At 42.5% G+C, this 25864-nt stretch overlaps 1 protein-coding gene across 1 annotated transcript; it reads right to left on the reverse strand.

Annotated features, from left to right (window-relative positions):
* Positions 1–1859: 1859 nt before the first annotated feature.
* ALDH9A1 (aldehyde dehydrogenase 9 family member A1) lies at positions 1860–22141 on the reverse strand. Its single transcript, XM_036754809.1, has 11 exons — positions 21941–22141; positions 19829–19974; positions 17189–17318; positions 15990–16124; positions 14315–14511; positions 13169–13309; positions 11317–11505; positions 7840–7927; positions 5269–5410; positions 3753–3865; positions 1860–3402 (listed from the first exon to the last, which is right to left on the reverse strand). Exons 1-11 carry the CDS (start codon positions 22122–22124, stop codon positions 3308–3310), a joined length of 1560 nt encoding a protein of 519 aa, XP_036610704.1. The 5' UTR covers positions 22125–22141; the 3' UTR covers positions 1860–3307.
* Between the last annotated feature and the right edge of the window lie 3723 nt (positions 22142–25864).

The raw sequence follows: 25864 nt of genomic DNA on the forward strand, positions 1-25864 counted from the left end.
GTTGAATTGGGGTTGAACTAGAGCACTTAGATATCATTTTCAAATTTGCAGTCTGAGTCTTATGTTACAGTAATTAAGGTGGGACTTTTTTTTTTTACTGTTTTCTCTTTTGGACCACTTATTTAATCAAACACCCTTGATGAGTCTGGCCTTTGTTTCTTTCATTAAATCGGGAGGCTTTGATGACCTGCTTGCCTCAAGGGAAAGCCTAGTTTACATGGGTTTGAGTCACATTGTGATGCCCCTTGACCCTGAACAGGGTATATAAACTCAAGAGGTTGGCTTTTTTCCTTTGGGGCTTTCACTCACTGGAAGAGTGGTGTGTGACTCTGGGCAAGCCATTGTCACTGACCCCCCAGCTTTGCTAACCCAGATGTTGGTTTGTATTTGCTCTGTTCATGAGATATAGATTTGTAATTTGTTTGTATTTGCTCTGAAGTTCAGGGTATTGACTTTTCCTCCTGTACTAAGAGAATGATATTTGTATGTCTGATTAAGGTGAGTTTGTTAACCCCTTAAAGTTACTTTCCTTAGTAAAAGCAGATCAAAAGAACCTACACTGGCAGCTCCTGTTGCTGATCTTGTTGGGTCTTACACCTCAACAGCTGCGGCTAGCTGAACTGTTGTTACACTCTGAGAATGTGCAAGACTAAAGGGTCTGCTTTCCTGGAAAGCCTTTAGCAGGAAGCTATCGTGGTTTCCCTCTTCCCAACTAATCCCCATCCCCTCCACTATGTTTGAACCAAGCACACACAGCAATTCTTAGGCAGCAGATTACCAGTAGAACCATCACAGAAGGCAATCACAGTAGGGCAAGAGTTGTAGCATATGCAGCTCAGTAAAACACATATAATTTAGGAATATATACCTATCTTGGAGACGTAAAAATAAATTTAAAAATTAGATCTAGGAATAGGCTTGCAAGTCCCTGTACTAAAGAATGCGTACATAATATTTCCTTTTTCCTTCTTAAAATACAAATGTTCTTAAAATTTTTTATGAGCAGTGCAAATAGTGGAGAGGGAGCTGACCTCAAAGCCAGGAAGACCTAAATTCAAGTGCCACATCTGACAGACTGGCCGTGTGACCCTGGCCAAGTCACAGTCTCTCAGCATTCTAGGGAATTTGCTCAGACTACAAATTGCAGAGAATTCATTGCACATAGAGGGAGTTTCTGTACCAGGAATTCCCTAATGACACTCTAGTTTCTTTTCTATCTTTTATTCTTTACTTCCAAATCTATCCTTCCCAGAGATATATATCCCTTTTGATGAATGAAGTGCAGTTACATGCAGGGACCATCCCTGCCCTCAAACAGCTGACATCCTAAAGAGGGAGACAGCACAGGAGAGATGGAGGTCCCCCGCCCACCGCGTGGGTAAATGGCAAAGAACTTTAGGGGTTGGACAGCCCAAGTCTCTATGTGTGGTGAATGGACAGCCCATGGAAGAGCTGGGACACCAGACTGAGAATGACACAAGCTGTGGCCTAAGTCTCTGCCTGTGGTTACCAGACCCATGCTGAATCAAGAGCAACAGAAACAACCTGATGAGGAAGACAGCAGGAAGCTGAGTGAGCAAAGTCCTCCACAAGCTGGTAACTGTCAGTTACCATGAAGCATGGTCCCACGATGAGCCCAAGTGGAGTGAATGATGCTGCCCTTGCACTCCTCGGTTTAACTCTAAACTCATCCCCATCATCCCAACCTATAGTGTCTCCATGGTGTGCAGAAGCCAGGGGCTTTGGGGCCACACCTCAGGGACCTTGGGAGCTGGGAGAAAAGTCAGGAGGAACTTTCCCCTTACATTTTCAAAATGCTAAAATTGGACAAAAGAAAGCGATCTGCCTCAGCACATGGATCTCAGATGTGCTTGCAAATTTTATTTTTCATGATGACCAGTCAGGCTATTGATCAGGACAGAAACTGAACCAGGACTTCTACACAAACAGAAGAAAAACAAAACAGGAAAATTAATGATTAGGAAAAATACTCTTCAACAGGCTTCACATAGAAGTGGGATTCTATTAAGCAGTGATCACTCCACCACCTACATCACCATTACAAAAGGAAAACAAAGAAAACTCAGCAGAGGCCAAGAATCTCAGGGAAGGGAAGTAGGGCCATCTGTCCCATCAGCTCAACCAGCTTAAACAGAAGGAACAGACTGTCTCCATGTCTAGTGAAGAGGTGCTTCTGGAATAACACAGGGACAGGGAGAAGATATAATTGTAGAATCAAACTAAGAGGGAGGAATGTGGGAAATGAAACAGAGAACAGCAAACTCACGGCTCCCATCACACACTCTCTTCCAAAGAACAGGTTCACTGAAGTCCTGAACTAGTAAAACTGTTATCTCCCTCTCTCTCTGTTTTTGCTCATCATATATATCTAAATTCAGATAAGCTAGATGTTCATATAATGGGATTCCACTGGGATTTATTTGCTTTAGCTTAATCTGAATGCTTCACTCCTAGACTAACACACAAAAACTTTCTGGTAAGGGTTTGCCAGATGAGGATATCTCAAGGAAGTCAGAGACTTCCATAACGGCTCTGAAAATAAGCAAAGTCGTTAATATGACTACTGTTAAAAACTCTGTTCGATACTATAGTTTAATAACTGTATTAAGCAGGAGAGATGACTATCTACTTTTTACTAAGCTATCTCCACAACAGGGTGAGACTAGGTACAAGGGTGAGGAAGCTGCAGCCTTGAGGTCACAGGTAGTCCTCTAGGTCCTCAAGTGCAGCCCTTTGCCTGAATCCAAACTTCACAGAACAGAGCCCCTTAATGAAAGGACTTGTGCTGTAAAACTTGGACTCAGTCAAAGGGCTGCACCCAAGGACCTAGAGGGCCATATGTGGCCTTAAGGCTGCAGGTTCCCTGACCCTGGATTAGATATTTAATAAAAATAGTCACTAAGCAAAACTATCACCTTAGTAATTTTTAAACGGGTTAAAGAGAAGCAACAAATACCACTGATGGATCTAATCTCTCCAAGTTCTAGGCATTTCTGCTCTCCTAGAGAGAGCAAAGAGTTGGCATTTTAGGGTCTTGTACAGATTCACACTGGAGAAAAATCACAGCTCTTTTGGTTAATCTGTAGAAAATGTTATTATGTGTTTTTAACAGACAACCCTGGGCTGAGAAAAGAGTGTCACTCAATTCTCTACCCCTGAAGGACCAGAATTCCAAAGGCTGAATAGGGCCAGGTCCCAATTAGTGTTGAGTCATGCTCAGTGTCAAGACGTTCAGCTTGTGACCCCACCACGTGGTGCTGTTTTCACAGATCTCTGCCTCGGCTCATCAGAATACAGACTCCACATCACCCATCTCAACACAGACGGTCTTTAGCTGTGAATAATACTCAATTGTCACACGGCCATTCTCTCTGCCAAATCCTGAATGAAAGAAAGAAAAGCCAAGTGATTGAGGGTGATACATCACTTAATAAATGTTTTTTGACTGATAGTACTGTGCAAAATAGCAAGTAATGCTTCAACAGTTTTGTGGATATCATTAGGACTCTGCCAAGATTGGTAGAGATCTGATCATGGCGGAAGTGCTCCTTTGGTCTGTGCATGATCATCATGTGAACAGAGGAAGTGAAAGTGTGAGTGTGTGAGCATGTGTGTGTGTGTGCGCGTGTGTGCGTGCAGGCAACTCTGAGCTCTACAGTACTGGGGTGCCAAAGCCCCTTAAGTGTTCCTAAGATACCATTCATTTTTCCCTTCTTTCCTTGTGATCCTACCTGACATCTTATAGCCACCAAAGGGCAATTCCACCGGGCTAACATTGTAATTGTTAATGTAGCACACTCCAGCTTGAAGCTCAGCCACCACTCGGTGAGCCCTCTGGATATCCCTGCAGAGGAAAGAAACAATTATTTATTACTTTCAAAGATCAAAGTTTGCAAGCAATCAGCAGGTTTCAAAGGTTATTTAGACAGGAGAATGACTACGAAAACCCAGTTATCACTTCCAAAATGGTTCTAAGACCTTTACCATTTGTGCAGAGCAGATAAGGTATTGGGATTTATGGGCTCAGATCAAAAACCTTCATAAAAATCAATGGTCGCATACCCAGATGTGTGAACCATATCTCCTTTGAGAAATAAGCTCAATGTCGCTATAGCAGAGCAAAACCTGAGGCCTATAAATTTATCCAAAAAAGGGCTCCCTGTGGTATAATGGTCCCAATACACACAGCTCAGAAGCACAATAACAATGTGGATTCCACCTCACCGACTCCATAGGCGAAATGCTGCAAATCTCCAGATCATCAGATATAAAACATAATGCCAAGTAGGAGAGGGCCATGGGAAACAGCCTACCCCTAACTAAGAACCATGAAGGCTCCCAGGCTCACCATTTGGGTGCCATCTTTAACTCCTCACTCTCACCCCCCACATCCAATATGGTGTCAAGTCCTGTCAATTCTACCTTCCTAACATCTCTTGCATACGCCCCTTCTCTCTTCTGATACTGCATAGTGGCCTTCTAGTTGGTCTCCCTGCCTCATCTCTCCCCACTCCAGCCTATCAGCTGCCAGAGAGAAGGTCTAACCATGCCACCCCCTTATTCAATTAACTCCTGTAGCTCCCTATTACCTCTAGGATCAATTATAAAATCCTTTGTTTGGCATTCAAATTCTTTTATAACCCACTCCTCCCTTTCCAGTCTCCTTACACCTTACTCCACACCAAATCCTCTACGATCCACTGGCCTCTTGACTATTCCTCACACAAGATGCTCCATCTCCTGACAGTGGGAATGCGCTCTCACCTTATCTCTGTCTCTTGCCTTCCTTGGCTTCCCTCAAGTCCCAGCTTAAACCCTCCTTTGCCCTCCCTCTGTGGATTATCTCCAACTTATCCTGTATATATCTTGTTTGTACACAAGGGTTTGCATGTTGTCTCCCCAATTAAATTGTGAGCTCCTGGAGAGCAGGGACTGGCTTTTTGCCTTTCTTTGTATCCCCAGCATTTAGCACAGTTCCCAGCACATGGTAGGTACTTAATAAATGCCTGCTGATTGACTGATACAGTCAAACAGCCTATCCTTGATCTCATGTTTACTAAGAAAATCATTTTTCACTTTGCAAAGTTCTGACGTGAGTACTAAGCTTGTCTCCTACTGATAAGTGTGGAGAATGAAAACTAAAGAGAAACGCCCCTGGAGGGTTGAGATCAGTGGCATCTGGACAGACTGCTCAGCCCCTATTTTAGGGGACAGCTTCTGACCTGCTGCCTGAAAAGCCAAGCATACCTTGTGAAGACACCAGCTGCAAGGCCAAAGGTGGTGTCATTAGCTCTTTCCAGGACCTCGGCTTCTGTGTCAAAGGGTAAAATGGACATAACCGGCCCAAAGATCTCTTCCTTCACACAGGTCATGTCATCTTTGCAATTTCCTACAAGCAAACAAAATGTTACAAAAACACTTTAATTCGGTGACAACTGTTCTTGAGACCCGGAATAATTTTTCTTTTTTATATTGTTGAAAGAAGCCTTTATTTGCAGCTTCATACTTCTTTATTTAATATGAAAATCTGTAATAAGCTTTATAAACTTATATAATAGATAAATGAAGAGCTAATTATTTACTTTATGATGAAATTCAATAGAGTTCTTTTACACTTAAGCTACCCTAATAGCATTACTGAACTTACACATGTAGAAACATGAACAGTGATTTAGATCAGGGCCTGGCAAACTATGGCATGAGGGACAAATCTGGCCCATCTCTTGCTTTTATTAAAAAAACATTAAATAAAATACCTAGCTCAATTACCATACAAAAGCAAGACGACTGCCCACTCCTGATTTAGATAGGTCCTCACCAGAACTTTCAAACCAATGGCCCTTCAATACGACCTACAGCATAAAATTGCTACTGTCCATAATGAAGATGCTGCAGGATAAGCGCTGAATTAAGAGACTCTGCTACCCAGGAGAAATAATTAAATTATAATTAGTTTAGGTCTAAAGGATTTTTACTGTGTTCTAATACCTTGAAAACTCATAATCCATATGACAACTATTAGCCAGAATATTTAATTAGCCAAAATGCTTCATTATTCCCCACTCATGGCAGGTAATAATGTATTCTATATTACCAGACTGTCCGGCCAACAGTGAGCCCTGCAGACCAGAACTATAATATGATAAAAAGGAATGAGGGGGATGAAATATGCTGCCTACTTCCAGATAGAGTGTTATGGACTCAAGAGTACAGATGGAGACAATTTTTTTTAAAGACATGGCTAATGTGCGAATTTGTTTTAGATGATTATGTATGTTTGTAATGGGTTTTATTTTTCTTGCTTTCTCAATAGGGGAGAACAAAAGAGAAGGGAGAGAATTTGGACCTGGAAATTCTTTAAAAATTTAATTTTTAAAAATAATTTTTTAAAGAAAGAAAAAAAAGAACAAGAGGATAAAGCAGGAATGAAACACTCAGGGAACAGGGAGGAAAAACTGGTCCAAGTCTTGTCTAACATTTAACTCATCAAAGAGAGTAGACCTTTAATCAGAAGTAAAAATGACTTTTAGTCACCTATGAACTCAAGGGAATAGAGGCACGGTTAGGCTATGTTAAGGACTTTTCTTAGCTCTTAATTCACAGGTTTTAACCATAAGTTGAGAATTTCATTAAGATGTGGCCTACTTTCAAGGTTAAACTGCACCTATTAGATACCTGTGTCCTGGTCGTTACGTCTGGTTTCTTTAAGTCTGTCTTTCAAACACAAAAAAATCGCCACCCTAGAATTCGTTAAAAATCAGCCTGCTCTTATCTTTAGGACAGAGGATATTAACCCATCATAAATTTTTATCAGGTCCAGAAATACGCAAGAGGCCATTGGTTAAGGCTATTTAATGCTGTGTGAGGGTACAAGGTCAGCTTACTGTGCTTAACTAAGACAAGCTATCCAAGGAGAAGATGTGGGCAAGACAGGGTCTGGATTATCTTGTAAAGTTATGTTCTAATCTTCCAAAAGCACAAATCAAAGCTCTTTTCTGAGCTTGAAAATAACTAAACCGGATTCAGTGAAACAATATTTCTATATTATAGTGCCCTCATATCTTATTGGGGATACATCATTTAAAGCTTTCTTGTGTTTTTCTCCTTACCCCTACTTCTCAGGGCTGTTGTGATGATCCAATGAGATAATAACTGTAAAGCATTTATTAGCACAGTGCCTAGAACATAGCAAGCACCCAACAAATATGGGCTATTACAATTATTATCACTGTTATTACTATTACTCTTCAATTTGTATAAAGTGCTTTTAATTAAGGATGGAAACCCTTAAGGCAGGACCTGGCAATCAATGCTGATTTCAACATGTGTTAAACTGATGAAGCTCCTTGTGGCCCCTCCTCCTGGTACAGAGGAGGTACACACTGTAGGAGAGGCAAGAAACACACATTTTCAGTCAAGACCAATACAACACAAAATAAGGACTGTTCCTTAACTCTTCTAGCACAGCATGCTTAGAACATTACAAGGAGGATTTATTTTGAGGGAGTAGTTGGCGGAATAGAGGAATTAGTGATTAGTGATAATGAGACAAGAAAAGAGACACCAACAAAATATCTTTAGAAAGAAACTAGAAAGCAGAAGGAAGCTCAGCAGTGTTGGGATTACCATATTAAATATATTTTTAAAACCAAACCATAGGTAATAGATTTAGGCTTCATGCTGAATATTCTTTTTTTTAATGGTTCTCATTGTTTATGGTAATGCTCATGTTTGTTGATCATTTTTCAGTTTTTAAATTTTCTTTAAAGCAGAATAAGCTCCCACACAATGCCAGATTGCAAGGATAAAAAGCCATACCTAGTACACAAGGTTTCATGTAGTATCCATCCTTTAGCTTGGGATCCTTTGGAACATACAAGTCTCCACCACACAATACTTTAGCACCCTACAAATAAAAACAATGTTTATTATATGTGAACACAGGACCACAATGTGAAATTCTTCCCAGGCATTTCCAAATCATGCTGCCTGTGCTTAGCAAGGGAGGACTAAGACATGAAGCTAAGGAGATAGTAGTCCTATTCCACAGTAAATACAGAAGGAAAGTTTTCAAAGATATCAGTGGACTTGACTGACCCTCATTCTTCACAATGACATATCCAAATCCTTTCCTCGCTTCTCTTCAAGGACCCAAGTACAAGCCCCCCCACCCCCCTCCCCACAACACATAAACAGAAGATGGTTTTGGATTCCAACTTCACTAAGACTGGGGGGCAACCTCAACTTAAGTCTCCTTTCCTCAACATTGAGCAGTATTCTTCCCCATCATTTCCACCATAGCTGAGAGGAAGAAGCATCCCATTCCTTCCTAAGATCGACCTCACTCTCTGTGCCCTTGATCCTACACTCCCTTGCTTCCTTGGCCACCCATATTCCACCTCTCACTCTATGGGCTTCTTGCCATGTGCCTATCACCATGCTAAGGCCTTCCACTGCTCCACACGCTGTCTCCAGCTGGCAGCTCACGTCTTATCTTCCCTTTACAGCCAAACTTCATTTGAAGCCTCCACTTTCTGACCTTTTGCAATGTGGCTCCCACAGCTGTATCTACTGAAGCCACAGGCAGAGAGTTCATTCATGGCCTTAGTCACTAAAACCATCCTCTTTAATCTAACTGTGGCACTTAAGGTCAAAGACACAGAGTTGCAAAGTACCTCAGAGACCATCTCATCCAAACCCTTCAATTCACAAATGAGGAAACCTGGGCCTAGAGAAGTTCAATAACTTGCCCGAGGTCACACAAGCAGCAAGTATCAAAGACAGGATTTGAACCCAAGTCCTCTGCCTCCACCAGTGCTATTTCTACTGTATCATACTGCCTCCCCTGGCTAATGCAGACCAGCCTCTCTCTGGATACTTCCCCTTCCTTCTGCTTCTTAGATACCACCTTCTCTTGCTCTGCTTACCCCTCTAACCACTGCCTCGATGGTCCCTTGTCCTCGTCCATATGCACCAAAATGAGTATCTATCTCAGGTCTGTCCTTGATTTTCTTCCCTCTCGCTTTGGCAATGCCAACAGAAACAGGAAGTCTAGAGGAAGGGAGGCTTTAGCAGCACATCAAAGTCTGCTCTTGATGTTGTCTCTGTACATCTCACACGTGGCATGTATTTGATAAATGCTTGTTGAACTGGAATGGGGAAGATGATGACTTTAGTTTGGGCCAAGTTGAGTTTGAGATGCCAATTATGGGTGTGTGTGTGTATATTTATAGGTAGGTAGATATACACACACACACACACACACACACACACATTTATAGGTAGAGATGTCCGACATTCAGTTATAGATGCTCAAGAAAGAAATCAGGGTTGACTACATAGATCTAGGAGTCATCTGTGGAAAGAGATAATTGAACCCACGAAAGTAGGTGAGAACACCAAGTGAATGAGTAGACATCAAAAGAAAAGAAGGGGAGCAGGTCCGAGGCAGAGCGTGGAAGGCAGACACACTTGGGCATATAGGAGATAAAGTGTGTACCCTACCCAGATGGCAAAAAAAAGGTGTTCAAAAAATACACCCAGAGGAAACTCCAGTATCAAGCACTTTCATCATCCCCATTTCAGAGATGAGGAAACTGAGACAGAGAGAAATGGAGGAACTAGCTCAGTCAGCAAACCACTGTCTGAGGTTGGATTTGAACTCAGATTTTCCTGACTCCAGGTGCGGCACTCTCCACTGCACCACCTACCTGTATTGCATTCTGAGTCTGCTGATCCACAGGATGACAAGAATCAAATAAATTTCAAGGACCTATTTCCGACAAAATTAGCACATACAGGATGGCTAGAGTAAAAGATGACTTGGATTTTAACAGCACATTTCCTCTGAAAAGTTACTATATTAAAACCTTTCTACCATCTGCTTCATAATTTCCTATCAGAAAGAAACCACATGGGTAAAATTTCAGTCTTTCAACTAAATGGATTGTGAAGGAAGCAAACAAAACCAGAAATGAGAAAGCAAACTGAGTTTGGAGGCCTCAGTGGAAAGCTTTCAGATTATCCAGGGTAATTAGTGAACAGGACTCCTTCCAACAACACAGAATTCAGGAAATCATATTACTAGAGGTGAAAATAACACAGGCGGCAGAGGGAAGATTTCCAAAACGAGGACTCCCTCTGGTCCTTGCCTCCAAAGGGCACCCATGCCCTCCCTGACCCTCTGGAGGAGATTAGTACAAGCGTACATCCATCTCTCCACCCTAAACAGAGCCTGCACTTCACCCAGAGAGGCTGCAGATGACCACAAGCCCAAAGATTCCTGCCCCACACCCTGTGACCAGATGTCCTGCAGAAGTGAAACCTCCCCCCCCACACACACTCTTGGATCACTCTGCTTCTGCACACCTGTAATCCTTCCAGCTTTTCCAAGTTATGAGATAGCTGAGAACAAAAGCGTATAATCCTGGTTTACGTATATTGTTACAAAGTTTCCCCAAAACAAAAGTCCCATAGTTCCAACCTGTCAGGATTTCACTGGATTCTAATCCTATCATTTAACGTATTATCTACTCCTCCCAGTGTCTGTCATCCCTAAGAATCAACCAATCAATAAGCATTTCTTAAGCATCTACTAGATGCCAGGCACTGCAGCACTGTGCTAAGCACTGGGGATGTAAAAAATACCTTCTATGTCTTATTTAACAAGTTTACTCTGGAAGTAGGGTTATAAGATACAGAAATCTCTAAGCAGCGTCTCATTCTGAAAGCTACAGAGAATAAAACCTACGCACTGACAGAGAAGACTACAGAAGTCTTGCCATCATTAATGTTTATGATCAGAAACATTAATGTATATTATTAGTCAGCTGTCTGGAGGCACTGCCATCTAGTGGCAGCTCTCCAAAGAGCTAGGTCAGAAATAGGAAAAGACACCAAGACAAATGGGACAGGACACCATGTCACCATGTAGATTTGGGGGGTAAAGACCCAGCATCCAAATGAGGCCAGCTTTGTCCTCTCAAAAGTCATGTGGGGTAGAGATTCAGGCTGGTGAGTTGCTCAGACTAGGAAGAGGCTGAGACATTTTGAGATCCAGCACCCAAGGAAGCCACCATCAGAGAGAAGGAAGTCAGAAAGTGAGCAACAAGGGAAAGTAAGATAAAAAAAATATTCAAAGATTCCAGGAAGAAGAAAACTTAAGGACTTTGAACATAAGAAGATAATAGTGTATGGTGATTAGATTAGTAGCCAGGTAGAAATAAATATTTAAAAGAATCAAATATTGTAATACCTGACAAGAAAAATGAGATCCACACCCTTCTTACTTCTTACCTGTTTCTTTGCCTGTTCAATGAACCCAAGGACACGCTGCAGATGTGGTCGGTTGATAAGGGGGCCCATTCTTGTGTCTTCCAGAAGAGGGTCCCCAATCTTTATCTTTTGGGTTTGTTTTACTACTTCGTCTGTGAATTTATCCAGAATTTCTCTTTGCACAAATACTCTTGTGCCATTACAGCACACCTGGGGTGGGGAGAGAGTGGGTGAACAAAACACAGAACATAAACTGTATTTTAAAAAAAAAACCCTCTAAAATATGAAAAGTCTAAGATGAAAAATAAGGGTTCTTCCTATCCCTGAGCATTTTCCAATTATACAGCTAATACCCAACAAAACACATGGTCTTTTTCTGACATAAACCCATTCTACTGAGTATATTATTTGTCTGAGCTGAGATGTTTGTTTTAAAACCATCATCAGATGCATATCACTCCTGTCCCACCACCTCCTACTAGCTATTTTGGGTTGGTTTGGGGCAGGGGGGTTAAAAAATATTTTGTAGTAGTAATATGGGGTATGGGGAGGGTGAGCACCAGGGAGGAGTTAGTAAATAAAAAGACTAAGAATCACTGATATCTCTTCTCCCAAGAGAAGGTAAAGTTACTTAGCTCGAATCTTGCTTCTGTTTCTGTTCTAAGGAGAATCATTTTTTGAATTAAAAGAGCCAAAAACAGAGCTAATAGGGGGTCAAAATCCAACATAAATAGGGAGAGAAAAGAGAGCACCCAAACAGACTCTAACCAGGATAGTGGCAAAGCTGGCAGACGTGACTGCTGCTATTTTAAGTAACCTTTGAAACCTCATGGTAAATGAGACAAGTGCTACAGGACAAGAAACGAGCAAATGTCCCAATTTTCACAAGAATAGGATCTGGGAAGTATAAGCCCATGAGCCTGACTTTGATTCTTGGCAAAATTCCTGAGCATATTATTATAGGGATGGTTAACAAACATCTTTAACGTCTAAGAAAGGATATGGTGATCACAGAGTCACCCCAACTTCAGGCCAGATTAGGTTCATGTCCCTTTTTCAACCAGGCAACAAAACTGAGCAATGGGAGTAATGCTGTAGATGAGAAAGATTTTAAGAAAACAATTGATAAAAAAAAATCTTCTCATGCTACTTATACAGACAAGGTGGGAAAAGATGACCAGTTGAACTTAATGGTTCCATGTCAACTTGGAAGAAATTCTCTAGTGGGGTGTCCTTGGCACTTTGCTATTTGACATCTTCATTGGTGACTTTGAAAAAAAAGCATAGATGGTATATTTATCAAATTTTCAGATGACAAACTAGGAGAGATAACTAAGAAAGAGACAGCTGGGACTCAAGAAAATCTTGACACAATACATGTGAAGTATGCGAAGGTCTGGGATGTTGAAGGAAAATTAGATTTGTTCTTCTTGGCTCCAAAGGGTAGAATGAGGAGCAATAAGGAAAAGTCAAAGGGTTAGAAGAGAGTTGGGGTGAGATGTTAGGAAAAACTTCCTAACAACTATAATGAAATCCCAGAAGTAGAATGGGAAGCTTTGGAAGGCAGTGGATTTCCCCTCACTAAAGACCCTTCATCCAAGGCTGGATGACTACTTGTATGAATGATGTAGAGAAAATTTTAATTCCCCTATAGTTGAGTTCCTTTACATTTCTGAGATACTAGGATTCTGTGACTCAATCCTATTAAAAATTAAATACTTCACAGCTATTTGCCTCTAAAGTTAAAGCAAATAAACATCTGGATATCCTACTCCCCTCCCCAGATAGGAGCCCGAATACTGTGCAACTGTTCTCTGTATAGAAGTGCCTTTTAATTCTATTAATGCTCCTTTTCATGGGGGAAGATGAGCACCTCGCCTTGGGTGAGGAAGTTGGCCATCATCGCTCCTTTCACAGCATTCTCTATATCACAGTCCGAGAAAATGATAAGGGGAGATTTGCCTCCAAGCTCCAGGGTGACAGGTTTGATGCCTTGAGAGGCCAACTCCATGATCTAATACAACAAACATAAAAAATTTAGAAGGCAATCATCTTACCCCTTCCTCCCTTCACTGGCCTCCTCCCATACATTCAATGACGTGTACTGGCAGTCGGTCCTCTAAGCCCACAATGCTCTCTAGAGGCCCTGACCTCGGCCTCCTAGAATCCTTGGTGTCCTTCAAGACCCAACCCAAGTCCACCCTCTGTAGGAGGACTTTCCCAGTCCCCTTTGCTGCTAATGCCTTTCCCCTGAGATCCCTTCCCTTTACACCACAGATCTTATCCCCAGTTATCTACATTTTGTTTCCCTTCCTGCTACCTCCCCCATTAGAACAGGAGCTAACTAGAGAGCTGAAATTGCTTTCTCCTCTCCCTATATCCCTCGTACTAAGCAAAGCACCTGGCATGTAGTAAGCACTTAACAAATGTTTGTTGAACAACTGTTTTTGGGACCCAGGCTCACTTAAAAATACATCCTTTCCCACTGAGGCTTAATACAAAAATTTATTAAACTTCTAATTTAGGACAGAAAAAAGACTATATGAATATACATGAATGTTTAAAAAGTCTTTTTACAATTAGTAGGTGTGGGGTGGGCTGCAGGTCAGAGCCATACTAAGGTGGGAAGGAGGTTTATCTTTAAAAAAATGCACTTTCAAACACTTTCTTCTCAGTCCTAGCCACTAAACAATATAAGGTAACAGTTTATGCTCTGAAATATTAAACTTGTCCTCTGACACATACAAACAGAAGGAGATAATGATTTCTACTTCCATTAGGTCCTGTGTAAACATACCATTTCAACCCCACCCAGAGTCTGCAGACTCCCTACCTTCATACCATTTAGATAAACCTAGACTTTCAGCCAAAAACACCTCCCCAATACAAGCTGAAAAAAAATTAAAATCAGTGGGTAAGAGGTTTAGAAAATATGCTAAGTTGGACAGACCACAACATCTAATCATACTGACTAATATATGAACCAGGTTCCTGATGCCTAAACACCCATCTTAAGCACCTTCTTGCCAGTGGGCACACTCCCAGTGAAAGAAACTTTGGCCACATCACGATGCTGGCACAGAAACTGGCCTGTGGCAGCTCCACCTTGCACTACATTGAAGAGCCCCAGAGGCACCCCAGCTTCGGTATAGATTTCGGCCAACAGCAACGCTGACACAGGCGTGAACTGAGAGGGTTTAAAGATCATGGCGTTACCTGCATATCAAACAGAGGGATAGTTCTGGTTGGGAAAGATAAGCAGGGAATGCTAGAAATGACTTACATCAGAGCTGTCCAACCTTAGGTTTTTATTGAAACAACAGACAATATATTTTGATTTGTCATTTTTGTGAGAGCTCTGCGGTAGCTCAGCTTCATTTACTAAAGCATTTAGGTAAATTTCTATGCTTGTAGGTGGGCAGCATAGATTGCACTGCAAGGGCCACAGGGCCCGGACAGTGTATTTTGGATGGCCCTGACTTACATGTTAATTTCCCTTCCATTCATCTTTGTGCTAAAAAAAATACATTTCACTTTTCTTCCACATTAGTTTTTTCTATTTAGCTCACTCCCCCAAAAAAGCACAACACTCTCCCCATCAACTCCCTTCACTAATCAATATCAACGTGAAGACACAGCTCAAAATAGGGACATGAATCAATCAAATGAATAAAATTCCAATAGACCTCCCCAACTATAACGCTTTAAATTTATTTTTTCTATACATTTCTCTAAAGAGAACTAAGCCCCCTTCCCTCTAGATGATAACTTTAAAACAGGGGTGGGGAACCTACAAACTTGAGGCCACATGTGGCCTCTCTACGTCCTCAAGCACAGCTCTTGGATTCAGTCAAAGGGTGGCACTTGAGGACCTAGAGAGGCCACATGTGGCCTCATGGCCGCAGGTTCCCCACTCCTGCTTTAAAACCATTTGCCACACTCGGTGCCTCTTACTTTCTCAATTCCATCATTTGCCTTACCCCTCCTGCAATCTGACTGGCTTGTGACCTTATCAGTCAATGGAAATTGCTCTCTGGGATTGCCAACAAATTCTTAATTGCCAAATCCAACAGCACTTTCTCAGTCCTTATTCTCCTTGACCACTCCGTAGCATTTGATGCTGGTGCCCACCCCGTTCTGGACACCCTCTTCTCAAGTATTCATGACACTTACCTCCTCCATCTTCTTTGCAAATCTTCATCTTTGTCCCACCCACTATGGATAAGTGTACCCTAGGACTCTGTCATGGGTCCTCTTCTCTTATCCCACTCTAATGTCTTTGTGTGACCTCATCAGCTCCCATGGGTTCAACTCTCACCTCTAAGCAGAGGACTCCTCAATCTGTAAAACCAGCACCAGACTCTCACCTGAACTCCACTCCTACACCATCAGCTGCAGGTCCCATCAGTATATCAAAGTCCAAATGTCCAAAAGAGAACTTATCTTTTCCCCCAAACTATCCCCTTCTTCCTAACGCTCCTGTTTATGTTGAGGGCACCTCCGCCATCCTTCTAGTCCATATCCCTGGAGAACTAGTCTACTTTTCCCTCTCATTCAGCATACGAGGACTAGAGAATAAGCTCTCAGTACATGCACCAGCAGTTCCCCCATTTACTGAGTTGTGTATAGTAGGCATACATTCAATAAGAATTTATTGCTCTAACTTGAACATGCTGTAGTGGCTCCAACCTTACCACAAGCCAAAGCTGGGGCAGACTTCCAAGTAGCAATCTGGAAAGGGTAGTTCCATGCTCCAATTCCAACACATACCCCAAGAGGTTCCCGTCTGGTGTAGCCAAATGATCCGCCAGGCAACTGGATATGCTCACCTAAAGAGAAACACAGAAAGGAAGATACAACTCTATTCTCTTTCAAGGCATACAACTATGTTCTCCCCAACACACACCTCCTTGGTCAGACTGGCTGCTTGATGTTCCCCAAGCATAACAACATGCTCATTCCCGCCACCCCACTGTCTTTCCTCTTGCGTTGGTCCAGTCCACACGTTAACTCTAACTCTAAGATCAAATCCCACCCATCCTTCAAAACCTAGATCAAATTTCGCATCACCCATGAATCTTTCCTTCCTGACTAAACATGGTATTTTGTCTGAAGATGCGCATATGTATATGTGTATATGCACATGTGTATAAATATGTGTGAATATACAAACCTATGTACATGTGTATATACATACATATATACAAAATGCATATACACACACACACACGAGACAGAAAAAGGGAAGGTGGGAGAAAAATGTATATTCCGGAACTTCAAAAAGTCTGTCTTTTCCTTTATTTCAGATATGTAAAACCTGTCTTTCCAACAAGATTGCAAACTTCTTGAGGGCAGGAACCGTGTTACTTCTTTTGTATCTTATATAGTTCTGGCCACATAGTGAGTAATCAATAAAGACTTCCCAAAATACTGAATCTCAATGGTGACAATGGCTAACCTCAACTTAATCCTCATTCCCAAATCCAGCTAACCCTATCTTTTATTAAGCAGAAGGGGTCACCGGAATATGAAGAAGGAAGCTGATTTATCCAAATTAATTAAGTGAGTATAGAGTAGAACTGGGAAGGACACTGCAGACACTGAGTCTGAGGATTCTCGCGCTAATAATTAGGAAAACACCTGACACTTTTCTGGTCAGACGGACCAGGTCAAAAAGTGTTCAGAGGCCACAGACCACGATACTAGACACTAACATCCAAGAAACTTTCAGAGTGTTCATGTGGTGGGCCAGAGCACAGGAGACACCAAATTGAAGTCACTAAACCAGGTAAGGGTTTCTCCCACGAAGGCTGAAACCTTAGCTCCCTTTGCTATAAATTTATCCCAGAGTTTTTGCTTGAGACCCAGTGCCCAGTCAACAGCATGATCTTACCTGCCATGGAACCAGCCAAGCCTGCACAATACTCTAAACACTGCCAAGAAGAATCAATATCTAACTGCGCCTCGAAGACAGATTTCCCATTGTTAATGGTTTCCACAGTAGCTATTTCATCCTTCCGTTCCTTCAGGTAATGAATTAAAAACAGAGTAAGAGCATAACACCTTATGAACGTTCTCACTGTCAAATTATGCAAAATAAACAAGATGTCTAGCTTTTGCAATTAAAAAATTGTCCCTGGGGAAGAGAATGAAAAAAGTGACGACAATGACTAAGGGGAAAAACAGAAACACAATTATTACCCAATAGTAGTCCCTGCCCCACCGCCCCCCGCCAAAGACTTGTGGGGCTGACATCAAATTCAAAATTTCATTTCAGGGTCTGTTAGGAAGAGTTAGGAGGTAGAAATCTATTCATATGACATATGTATATATGTGTGTACATACGTATGTGTACACACATACATATTCATAAAAAACTGCTAAGAGAATTAAAAAATTAAAATAGCCTGGTACATAATTGGCACTGCAATATTCACAAATATTAACCTCTTGATTAATAAATCCAAAGGAATTTAGCAGGTAGGAATTACAAAGTAATTTTTCCATCATACTGGGCACATAATACTCATTTGGAGTCCTATGCATGCTCAGTTCACATTCCACAACTCCCCAGGGATATGAAGAAATATAAAGAGGAAAGCAACAAAAATGGTAACCTTTTGAAAAACAGGCCCTTAAAGAAAATGCTAAAAAGTAAGTGCTTTGTCTAAAAAGAAACCTTACTTTGGTACTCTGGAATATAGACAGATACAGTACAACATGCAATGGGAAACAGGTTGGAGAAATGGGAACGATGGCAGCTCTCCAGTGCCCTTTGGGTGTTACACTGTAACACTTAGGAGATTATAATATTATTCTGACTCCCACGCAGATAAGCTCATTGAAAGAACCCCAATAACCAGATCCAATCGAGCAATTCTAATACTCTCTCCACTATATTCTCGGAGCCTCTGATGTTCATTTTTCACACCTTACCCTTCTCCCTCCCCTCAGGGCAGGCCCAAAAAGCTCTTGGAAGGGAATAATGAAAACACATAGTTAATTTGAAAGGTATGTCAGAATAGCACACTCGCTCTGTAATGAACCCAAGGCTCTGATACTAGCTTAACTCACAGATCAACAAAAGCCCAATCCTGCTGGATTTGCAGAGTTCTTGAAATAAGAACTAGTCATTTTCCTTTGATCCATATTACAAGGAACACCAATGTTGCTTCTGTTTTCAACTATGATTCTCTTATCTCCAAAAGTGCTGCTGAGATCTGTTTGGTTTTAGTTTTTTTTAATGTTGTTAGTCTAATTCTGAAGCTTTTCTTCCTTGCAGCCTACTATACAGAGGAATCTCTAATGGCTGTTCTAACAGACTCCTTTCCTTACAGAAATTTCAATTTCCTCTTCCTTACTCTCATCACATCAGTTGTTATGATTTCTCCCCTTTGAGCCTTTACTCTCTGTTACCATTAATTCCTGCCCTCTTACTACACCTGGAGAAGTCTTTTAACTAACAGGAGCCAAGGTTACCCTTTGTCCTTCCCTTCCGACGTCTACAAAGGCATCTAGCAATCCTGGTCAGCAAAAAATGAGCATGAACCAACAGGGTTATCGGCTCAGTCATACTGTTAATTATCAACATTGAGAATAACAACTGAGTTTCTCTCACCACTATTATTTACTCAGTTTATAAAAAGGGACTCTTCTGCTTCTAACAGATGAAAGAACAATTGTCAACTATAATAAACAAAACAGGAGTCTAAGTAGTACATTAAAATTAATTTTAAAGTATTTGGAAAGGTAATTTTTTATGTATCAAGTGCTCACTAGTCTCTGATGATCCTGACCAAAATGCTGCTCAGATTTCTCATTATGGTGTGCAGGGGAACAAGGGTTGTTAAAGGTTTTACCAATGGATCATAACCTCTGGTGGGTCTTAGCACAACAAAAAGATTTCCAGTCCTACATCCCAAAGGACCAGCCCAGCTGAGTTTAGAGAGGTTTATCAATGAATTGGCCACCAAGGTGATGGCTATTTTTTGGCCATGAGAAGCTGTGAAATCATTCACAAATCCATTAAGGGCTTTCAGCAAACAGTAACAGCAAATTCCTACAGAAATCAGGGACTGCACATCATTCTGAATGCTATATAAAACAAATTAAACCAAGAGTCCTGACTACCTAGAAAACAGGGCACAAGGAAGTAAAGAATGAAAACATATCTAAGTCTTATGAGCTACAACAGATTCATGGAGACACTAGGCCAGAAAAAAGTTAGAAGGGCCATTGAGGGTTCAGTTAAAGAGGGAAGGAGAGACAAGCATAAAAGAAGACAAAAAATAAACACAATACAAGGATGAATTACTGTCAAACGAAGACAAACCAAGTTTCTGACAAACTATAAACAAAGACCCATGTATAGCCCTACATGATCAGCTGAGCTAGGCAGATGGTACTTCCTCCCAAACTTTACTACACGGTCATGGAATTTCACTTTCAGGCCAAGGCATCATAAAAAACCAAGTGAAAAGTTCAAGGTAACTTAAAGAGGACAGTCCTCTAAAAAGGAATAAAACCAACGCACTCTAATTATCCTAGCAGCTTCCAGAAGGATTCGGGAACGCTCCATGCCTGATTTTTGCCTCCATATTTTAAAAGCAGCTTTTGCACTCTGAACTGCCAAATCTACTTCCTTCTCTCCAGAGCAATGGAAAGTAGCTATTACTCGGCCTAAAATGGGAATAAAAAGAAGAGATATTTCCAATGAAGACAGTTATGCAAGTATTTTAGTTAGGTGGATTCAGCAGATGCAATGCTGGGCCTGAAGTCAGGAACCCGTGAGTTCAAATCCAGTCTCAGACACTCCCTAGCTGTGTCACTTCACCTCTGCCTCAGTTTTCTCAAGTGTAAAATGAGGATAATAAGAACATCTACCTCCCAGTCATTATGAGGGTCAAATGAGATAGTTACAAAGTGCTTAGCGCAGTGCCTGGCACATAGTAGGTGCTTAATAAATGCTTATTACCTTCATTTTCCTTCCTTCACCAATGCATCAACATCATCAAAATGAGGATCATATAACTGTGCAGTATTCAATAATTAAACCCATCCTTTACAAGCAGGGGTATAAAACTTAATAGAGATGGGGCCAGTACATAACATACTAACTTGGAAAACTACATATTAATGTTATCTATGTTCCACTGTATTTTACTTCTTTAGCTATAGATTTTCCCAATTACATCTTAATTATTTCCCAATTTTTAATTATTTTAAATATTTCCCAATTATATTTTGTCCTCCGCAAGTCAGTCTGACACCTATGTTTTATAGCACTGAGTTCATTCTATGACCTCATCAGCAGAAAACCAACTTGTTGGATTTTTCCGATCCCACAAAAGGTTTCCTAAGTCCTCCCCACCTTCTCAGAACCGCTTCTGGGCAACTCTGCCATTTACACTTCCCACTAAGCCACTTACTGCACTAAATTGGTATTAATATTGTTATTGGATTAAGTTAATTAAGCTACCAGTGTCATCTAAATTTTGCATCTCCCGGGGCACCAAAGCTCCACGTTCAGCAAACAGTGACTTTAAAAAGATTTTTAAAACTGCTTTCCAACAAATATTGCACAAGCGCTATGACAGAGAAATCCCTCTAGTCAGCACAAAAGGTGGGACTTCACAGGGTGGTTGTGAAAATCGCAGATCATTACGCTTATGAATCTCCGCTACTACTTCTAACGTATTCTTCCGCCCTCCACATGAGATTGCAGGTGGGGTAGAGAGTCCTGTAAACCTTGAAGTTCTACATAAAATGATAGCTATGGCAAAATTTACTTTGGCCAAACCAACGCTTGGGATCCTCCCTTCCTAACCAGGACCAAGGAACTAACTCTGTCCCCACCACTTTCTACGAACTGCTGAGTCCAAAAATCTGGTCCCCAGCCCCAGGCTTCCAGGGATTACCCCGACCCTCACCCCTGCTCCCTCCAACAATGGTTCTGTTGGACTTGGCACCTAGGAAGTTGGGCGGGAAACAGAACTGAACGTGGAATCCACAAGACCTGAATTCAAATTCAACCTCAGATACTTGGTAGCAGCAGGACCCTGGACAAATAAATCACTTAACCACAATCAGCCTCAGGGTCTCCAGCTGAAAGGGGGAGTAATTAACATTAAAAGCATCTGCTTCCGGCGGTGGTGGCGACCACACACTAAAGTGTGGAGTGCGTTACAATCCTTCGATCTGTTACAATGTTCCGGCTATCGTTATCCTCCCTGGGTTGCTGGGAGGACCGTTCCACGAGCCTTAACGCGGCTTTAATAATGCTTGAAAACCGCTCTAAGACTAGCAGAGATGCAGATGGAGAGCAGGGCACACGGTGCAAAGGCGCCGGCAGCTGTGGTTCAATTTGGGACCAGAGGCTCCCAGGGGGACATCCAGGACCACCCTTTCATTTTAGAGATAGGGAAACTGAGGCCAGAAGTCTAGACACCCACCTAAACTTAAAGTTTGTGAAACTGTATCTTCTACTTCGTGCACCGCCCCCTTCCCTCTCCTCCCTCCCCCTCCCTTCTCCCCGGTACCACCTTCTTTTTCCATCCCCTTTCTTTTCTCCCCCTCCTCGCTCGCTCCCTCCCGCCCCTCCCCCTCCTCCCTTGCTCCCCCTCCCCCCACCCCCATCCCCCGTCACCTGTGGCTGGCTCGTACGCCTTCTCCGTGCCGGAGTCGTCGGCGGGCTGCACTCGTTTCCCGTCGCGATAATTGAGGGGCTGCGAGACCGTGAAGCTGCCCGTGTTCATGGCGGCGCAACCTGGGGGCAGAAACGCTCTGACAAACGCAGCTGCAGCCGCGGGCCCAACTCGGAGGAACCACATGAGGGGGCGGTGGCGGCGGCGCAGGGGCGGGTCCAGTGTCCGGGCGGTGATGGGGGGGTGGGGCGAGGGCAAGCCCCGCCCCCGTGACGTCTGACTAGACTGCCACGAGACTACGCCGCGAGGGAGGGAGGGAGGACCCCCACCCCCCACCCCTCCACCCCCGGAGCGAGTACAAACGTTGTGCTGGGGCTTGAGCTAGCGCTCTGCCGGTGGTGTACTTTGTTTTTTGCCAGAGAGCCGGTTGTTAAACGTTTACCAGGGTGGCCCTGGCAAGGAAGGCAGGAAAGCGGGAAGGAAGGGAGGGAGGGAGGAAGAAAAGGTGGGAAGGAAAAAAAAGGAAGGAAGGATTTATGAAACGCTTATTCTGTACAAAGCGCTGCACCAAGCGCTGGGGATACAAACATACCCTGCTCCCACGGAAGGTTTCAGTCGGACGTCAGATGGAACAATCCCATGATCTTTAGGGTGCAGCTTACCGTCATTTCCACTAATAAAATCATGTCCATTTCTGCTATTGAACCATTTGACAATGACAGGACTTTAGAGACGACAACTCTCTCTTACGGGTCTCTGTGGCTGCAACCCCTGATAGAACAGGGGGCATGTTACATGACCAGGCTGCTTTCCTAGGATGACGGCTGCAGGGGCTGGGCTAGAAGCATGGCTAGTATCCTAGCTCTAGGGTTGATGGTCAAGGGCTGACTCCATCCGGGTCCAAAGAAACGTGGTCAAGACTGGTTTGGTTTGATTTGCCTGGCACATGCTACCTCTCCATCTTTGTGAGCAAGAGCCCTAGCTGCTTCAGTTAATTGTAAGGGCAGAGGTCCTTCTGTCTTTAAATGTGCATCTCCTAAGGTCTCTCCTTGGTGGAGATTAAAGAACCCCATCTCTGGAGTGAGAAGACCTAGGTTCAGTTCCCCACCTCTGGCACTTCCTGTATGACCTGGAATCCTTTGAGCCTCAATTTCGGTCCCTGTAAAATGAGATTGACTTATTCAGTCGTGTTCCCACCCCGTGGATCATACTGTCCTTGGGGTTTTCTTGGCAAAGATACTGAAGTGGTTTGCCATTTCCTTCTCCAGCAGATTACGGCAAACAGAGATTAAGTGACTTGCCCAAGTTCACACAGTAAGTGTCTGAGGTCAAATTTGAACTCAGCTCTTCTTACTCCAGGCTCAGCTCTCTATCCGCTGAGCCACCTAGCTGTCTCCTTTGGTTTGTATATTATTAAAGTCATATGAGTCTGGCAGCTACTCTGCTTCTGACCAAATGCAATCTTCAGATGCCCTCATGGTTGGAGTCTCCTTTCACTACTCAATCAGGTCTCCATGAAGAGATTCAAGATTTCTTCTCTAAACTACTCATCTATTGATGCCTCCTTCTGTCTCCTCAGTCTGTACATACTCCCATGACAATATCATGTCTATTTCTCCCCCCATTATGTGTCATCCAGTGTTTGCCATGCTTCTGCCCTCAGGTTCCTGGATTGATTCTCATGAATTTATCTTCGTATGTGCTATTAATCTACTTCTCCTCTTCTTTGCTCTCCTTTACCCTCATGCCCTTGTCCTTTCTTTCTCTTCTTCTTTCTTTCCTTAAAAATGGAGGAAAAGAATAGGCGCATGCCCAAGATCTATCTCCATAGGCACCTCCAACTCAGCATGGTCCCACTTATCCTCTTCCCTGTAAAACTTGCTGATCCTCTGACATCTTCCTATTTCTTTTTTTTTTTTAAATTACAACATGACCTTGCCAGTCACCAGGACTAAAGGTTCTTCCCACACAACTAATCAGCTGCAGAGTCCTGCAGACTCTGCCTCTGTTATACACCCAATATCTATTTTCTCCCCTCCATTCACGCTACCATGGAATGTGAAGACTTCATTACCTCTCACCTGGAATATTGTGATATTTCTCTAACCCGGCATCTCTGTCACTTGTCTCTCTCTTCTCCTCTTCCATCTACGCTTCACAAAGCCTCCAGATTAATCTTCATTACCCAGAGAGCTGGTCATATTAAGCCCCAGATTTAAAACATTCAGTCACTCCCTGTCACCTTTGAGATGAAATGAAAACCATTATCCTGACATTTAGAAGCGGCTAGGCTGGGCAGCAGATAGATGGCTGCGCCCGGAGTCAGGAAGACCCAAAGTGAAATATAGCCTCATACACTCCCCAGCTATCTGACCCTGGGCAAGTCACTTCACCTCCATCTGCCTCAGTCTCCTAAAATGTAAAAAGGGGGTACTAATAGCCACTACCTCCCAGGATTGTTACGATATTTGCAGTGTTTAGCACAGTGCATGGCATATAGTAAGCATTTAATAAATACTCATTTCCCTTTCTAAAGCCTTGCACAATCTGGCTCCAACCTACTTTTCCCAGTCTTATTGTATACTGCTCTCTCCTAAGCCATCAATTCTGTTCAATAGACATTTATTTAGCACCTATTGTGTACAATCAAGCCATCTTTATTCTAGTCAAGCTGACTAGGAACAGATCCTCAGTTTGGTACTAAACTCTGCTGCTTCTGTGCCTCATTCACCTGAAATGCATTTGTTCCTTTATTAGTCTGTAGCCCAGCTACTCGGGATAGCTAGGTGGTGCAGTGGATAGAGTGTCCACCCTGGAGTCAGGAGGACCTGAGTTCAAAGATGACTTCAGCCACTTACTAGCTGTGTGACCCTGGGCAAATCACTTACCCTTGTTTGCCTCAGTTTCTTCAGCTGTAAAATGAGCTGAGGAAGGAAATGGCAAACCACTCCAGTATCTTTACCAAGAAAACCCCAAATGGGGTCACAAAGAGTCAGACACAACTAATCGACAAACCAAAAAACCGGGCTAATCTAATGCCTAAAAGCAACAGGTATGGGATCGTGCACAATGTCCAGCTCTAAAAGAGAAGCGCTCTCCTAGATATCTGTAAAAGAAAGACTGCCAAGGAACAAGTTTACATAATATATTTATGTTTTGGCTTTTATACACTGGGCCTTTTTGGTTGGTTTACTGAATCATAGCTGAGAGGCAGAAAAAAAAGAGTCCTAGGGAGTATCTCCTCTTCTCTTTTTCCTGCCCAGATAGATTGAGAGAGGAAACCATAATGTAAGCTTCTGACTGGGGAAGAGGGGAGCCTCAGGCTCCTCCTATCCAGGCTGACATGCGTCCTATGAATATGGGCCTTTGTTCTTTGCCTCTGTGTTTGTTCTCTTAGAGGAAAGATGATTGGACTAGACTACAACATTGTGAACTTTGAATGGCTGGGAGAGTGAGCTGCCAGAGTTTGGGGAACTATGCCAGATTTGGACAGCCAAGCCCAGGAGGAACAAAACACTTGACCCAAAATAGCAATGGACTGAAGGCAGTGGAGAAGAAATAACAGGGACTCAGTGAACTTTGTTGAGGGAGTGCTTTGCAGTGATTCTATTAAATTTGTTCCCAGAGACTAAGTTGGTCTAAGCAACAGTGTGCTCATGGCTATTGGGGGCTGCCTAGTTTAATATTTTTCCTTTCAAATTGACCTAATAAATTAAATACCAAAGACTGGTAAAGGAAATGATTATTAATAACCAATAATTTGAGGAGATCCAGAGTTCTCCCATCTTCTAAAGTCCTGATTTTAAAAAGTGAAAAGGTCAGTCTCTTGAAGGACCTTACTGATAATGAGATTAAATTAACTTCTCCTCTATCTGACCCAACCCAACCCTACAAGGACTTTCTAGCCTCAGGTGAATTCCATTCAA

The sequence above is a fragment of the Trichosurus vulpecula genome, chromosome 4 (assembly GCF_011100635.1).
Source record: "Trichosurus vulpecula isolate mTriVul1 chromosome 4, mTriVul1.pri, whole genome shotgun sequence".
Lineage (NCBI taxonomy): Eukaryota > Metazoa > Chordata > Mammalia > Diprotodontia > Phalangeridae > Trichosurus > Trichosurus vulpecula.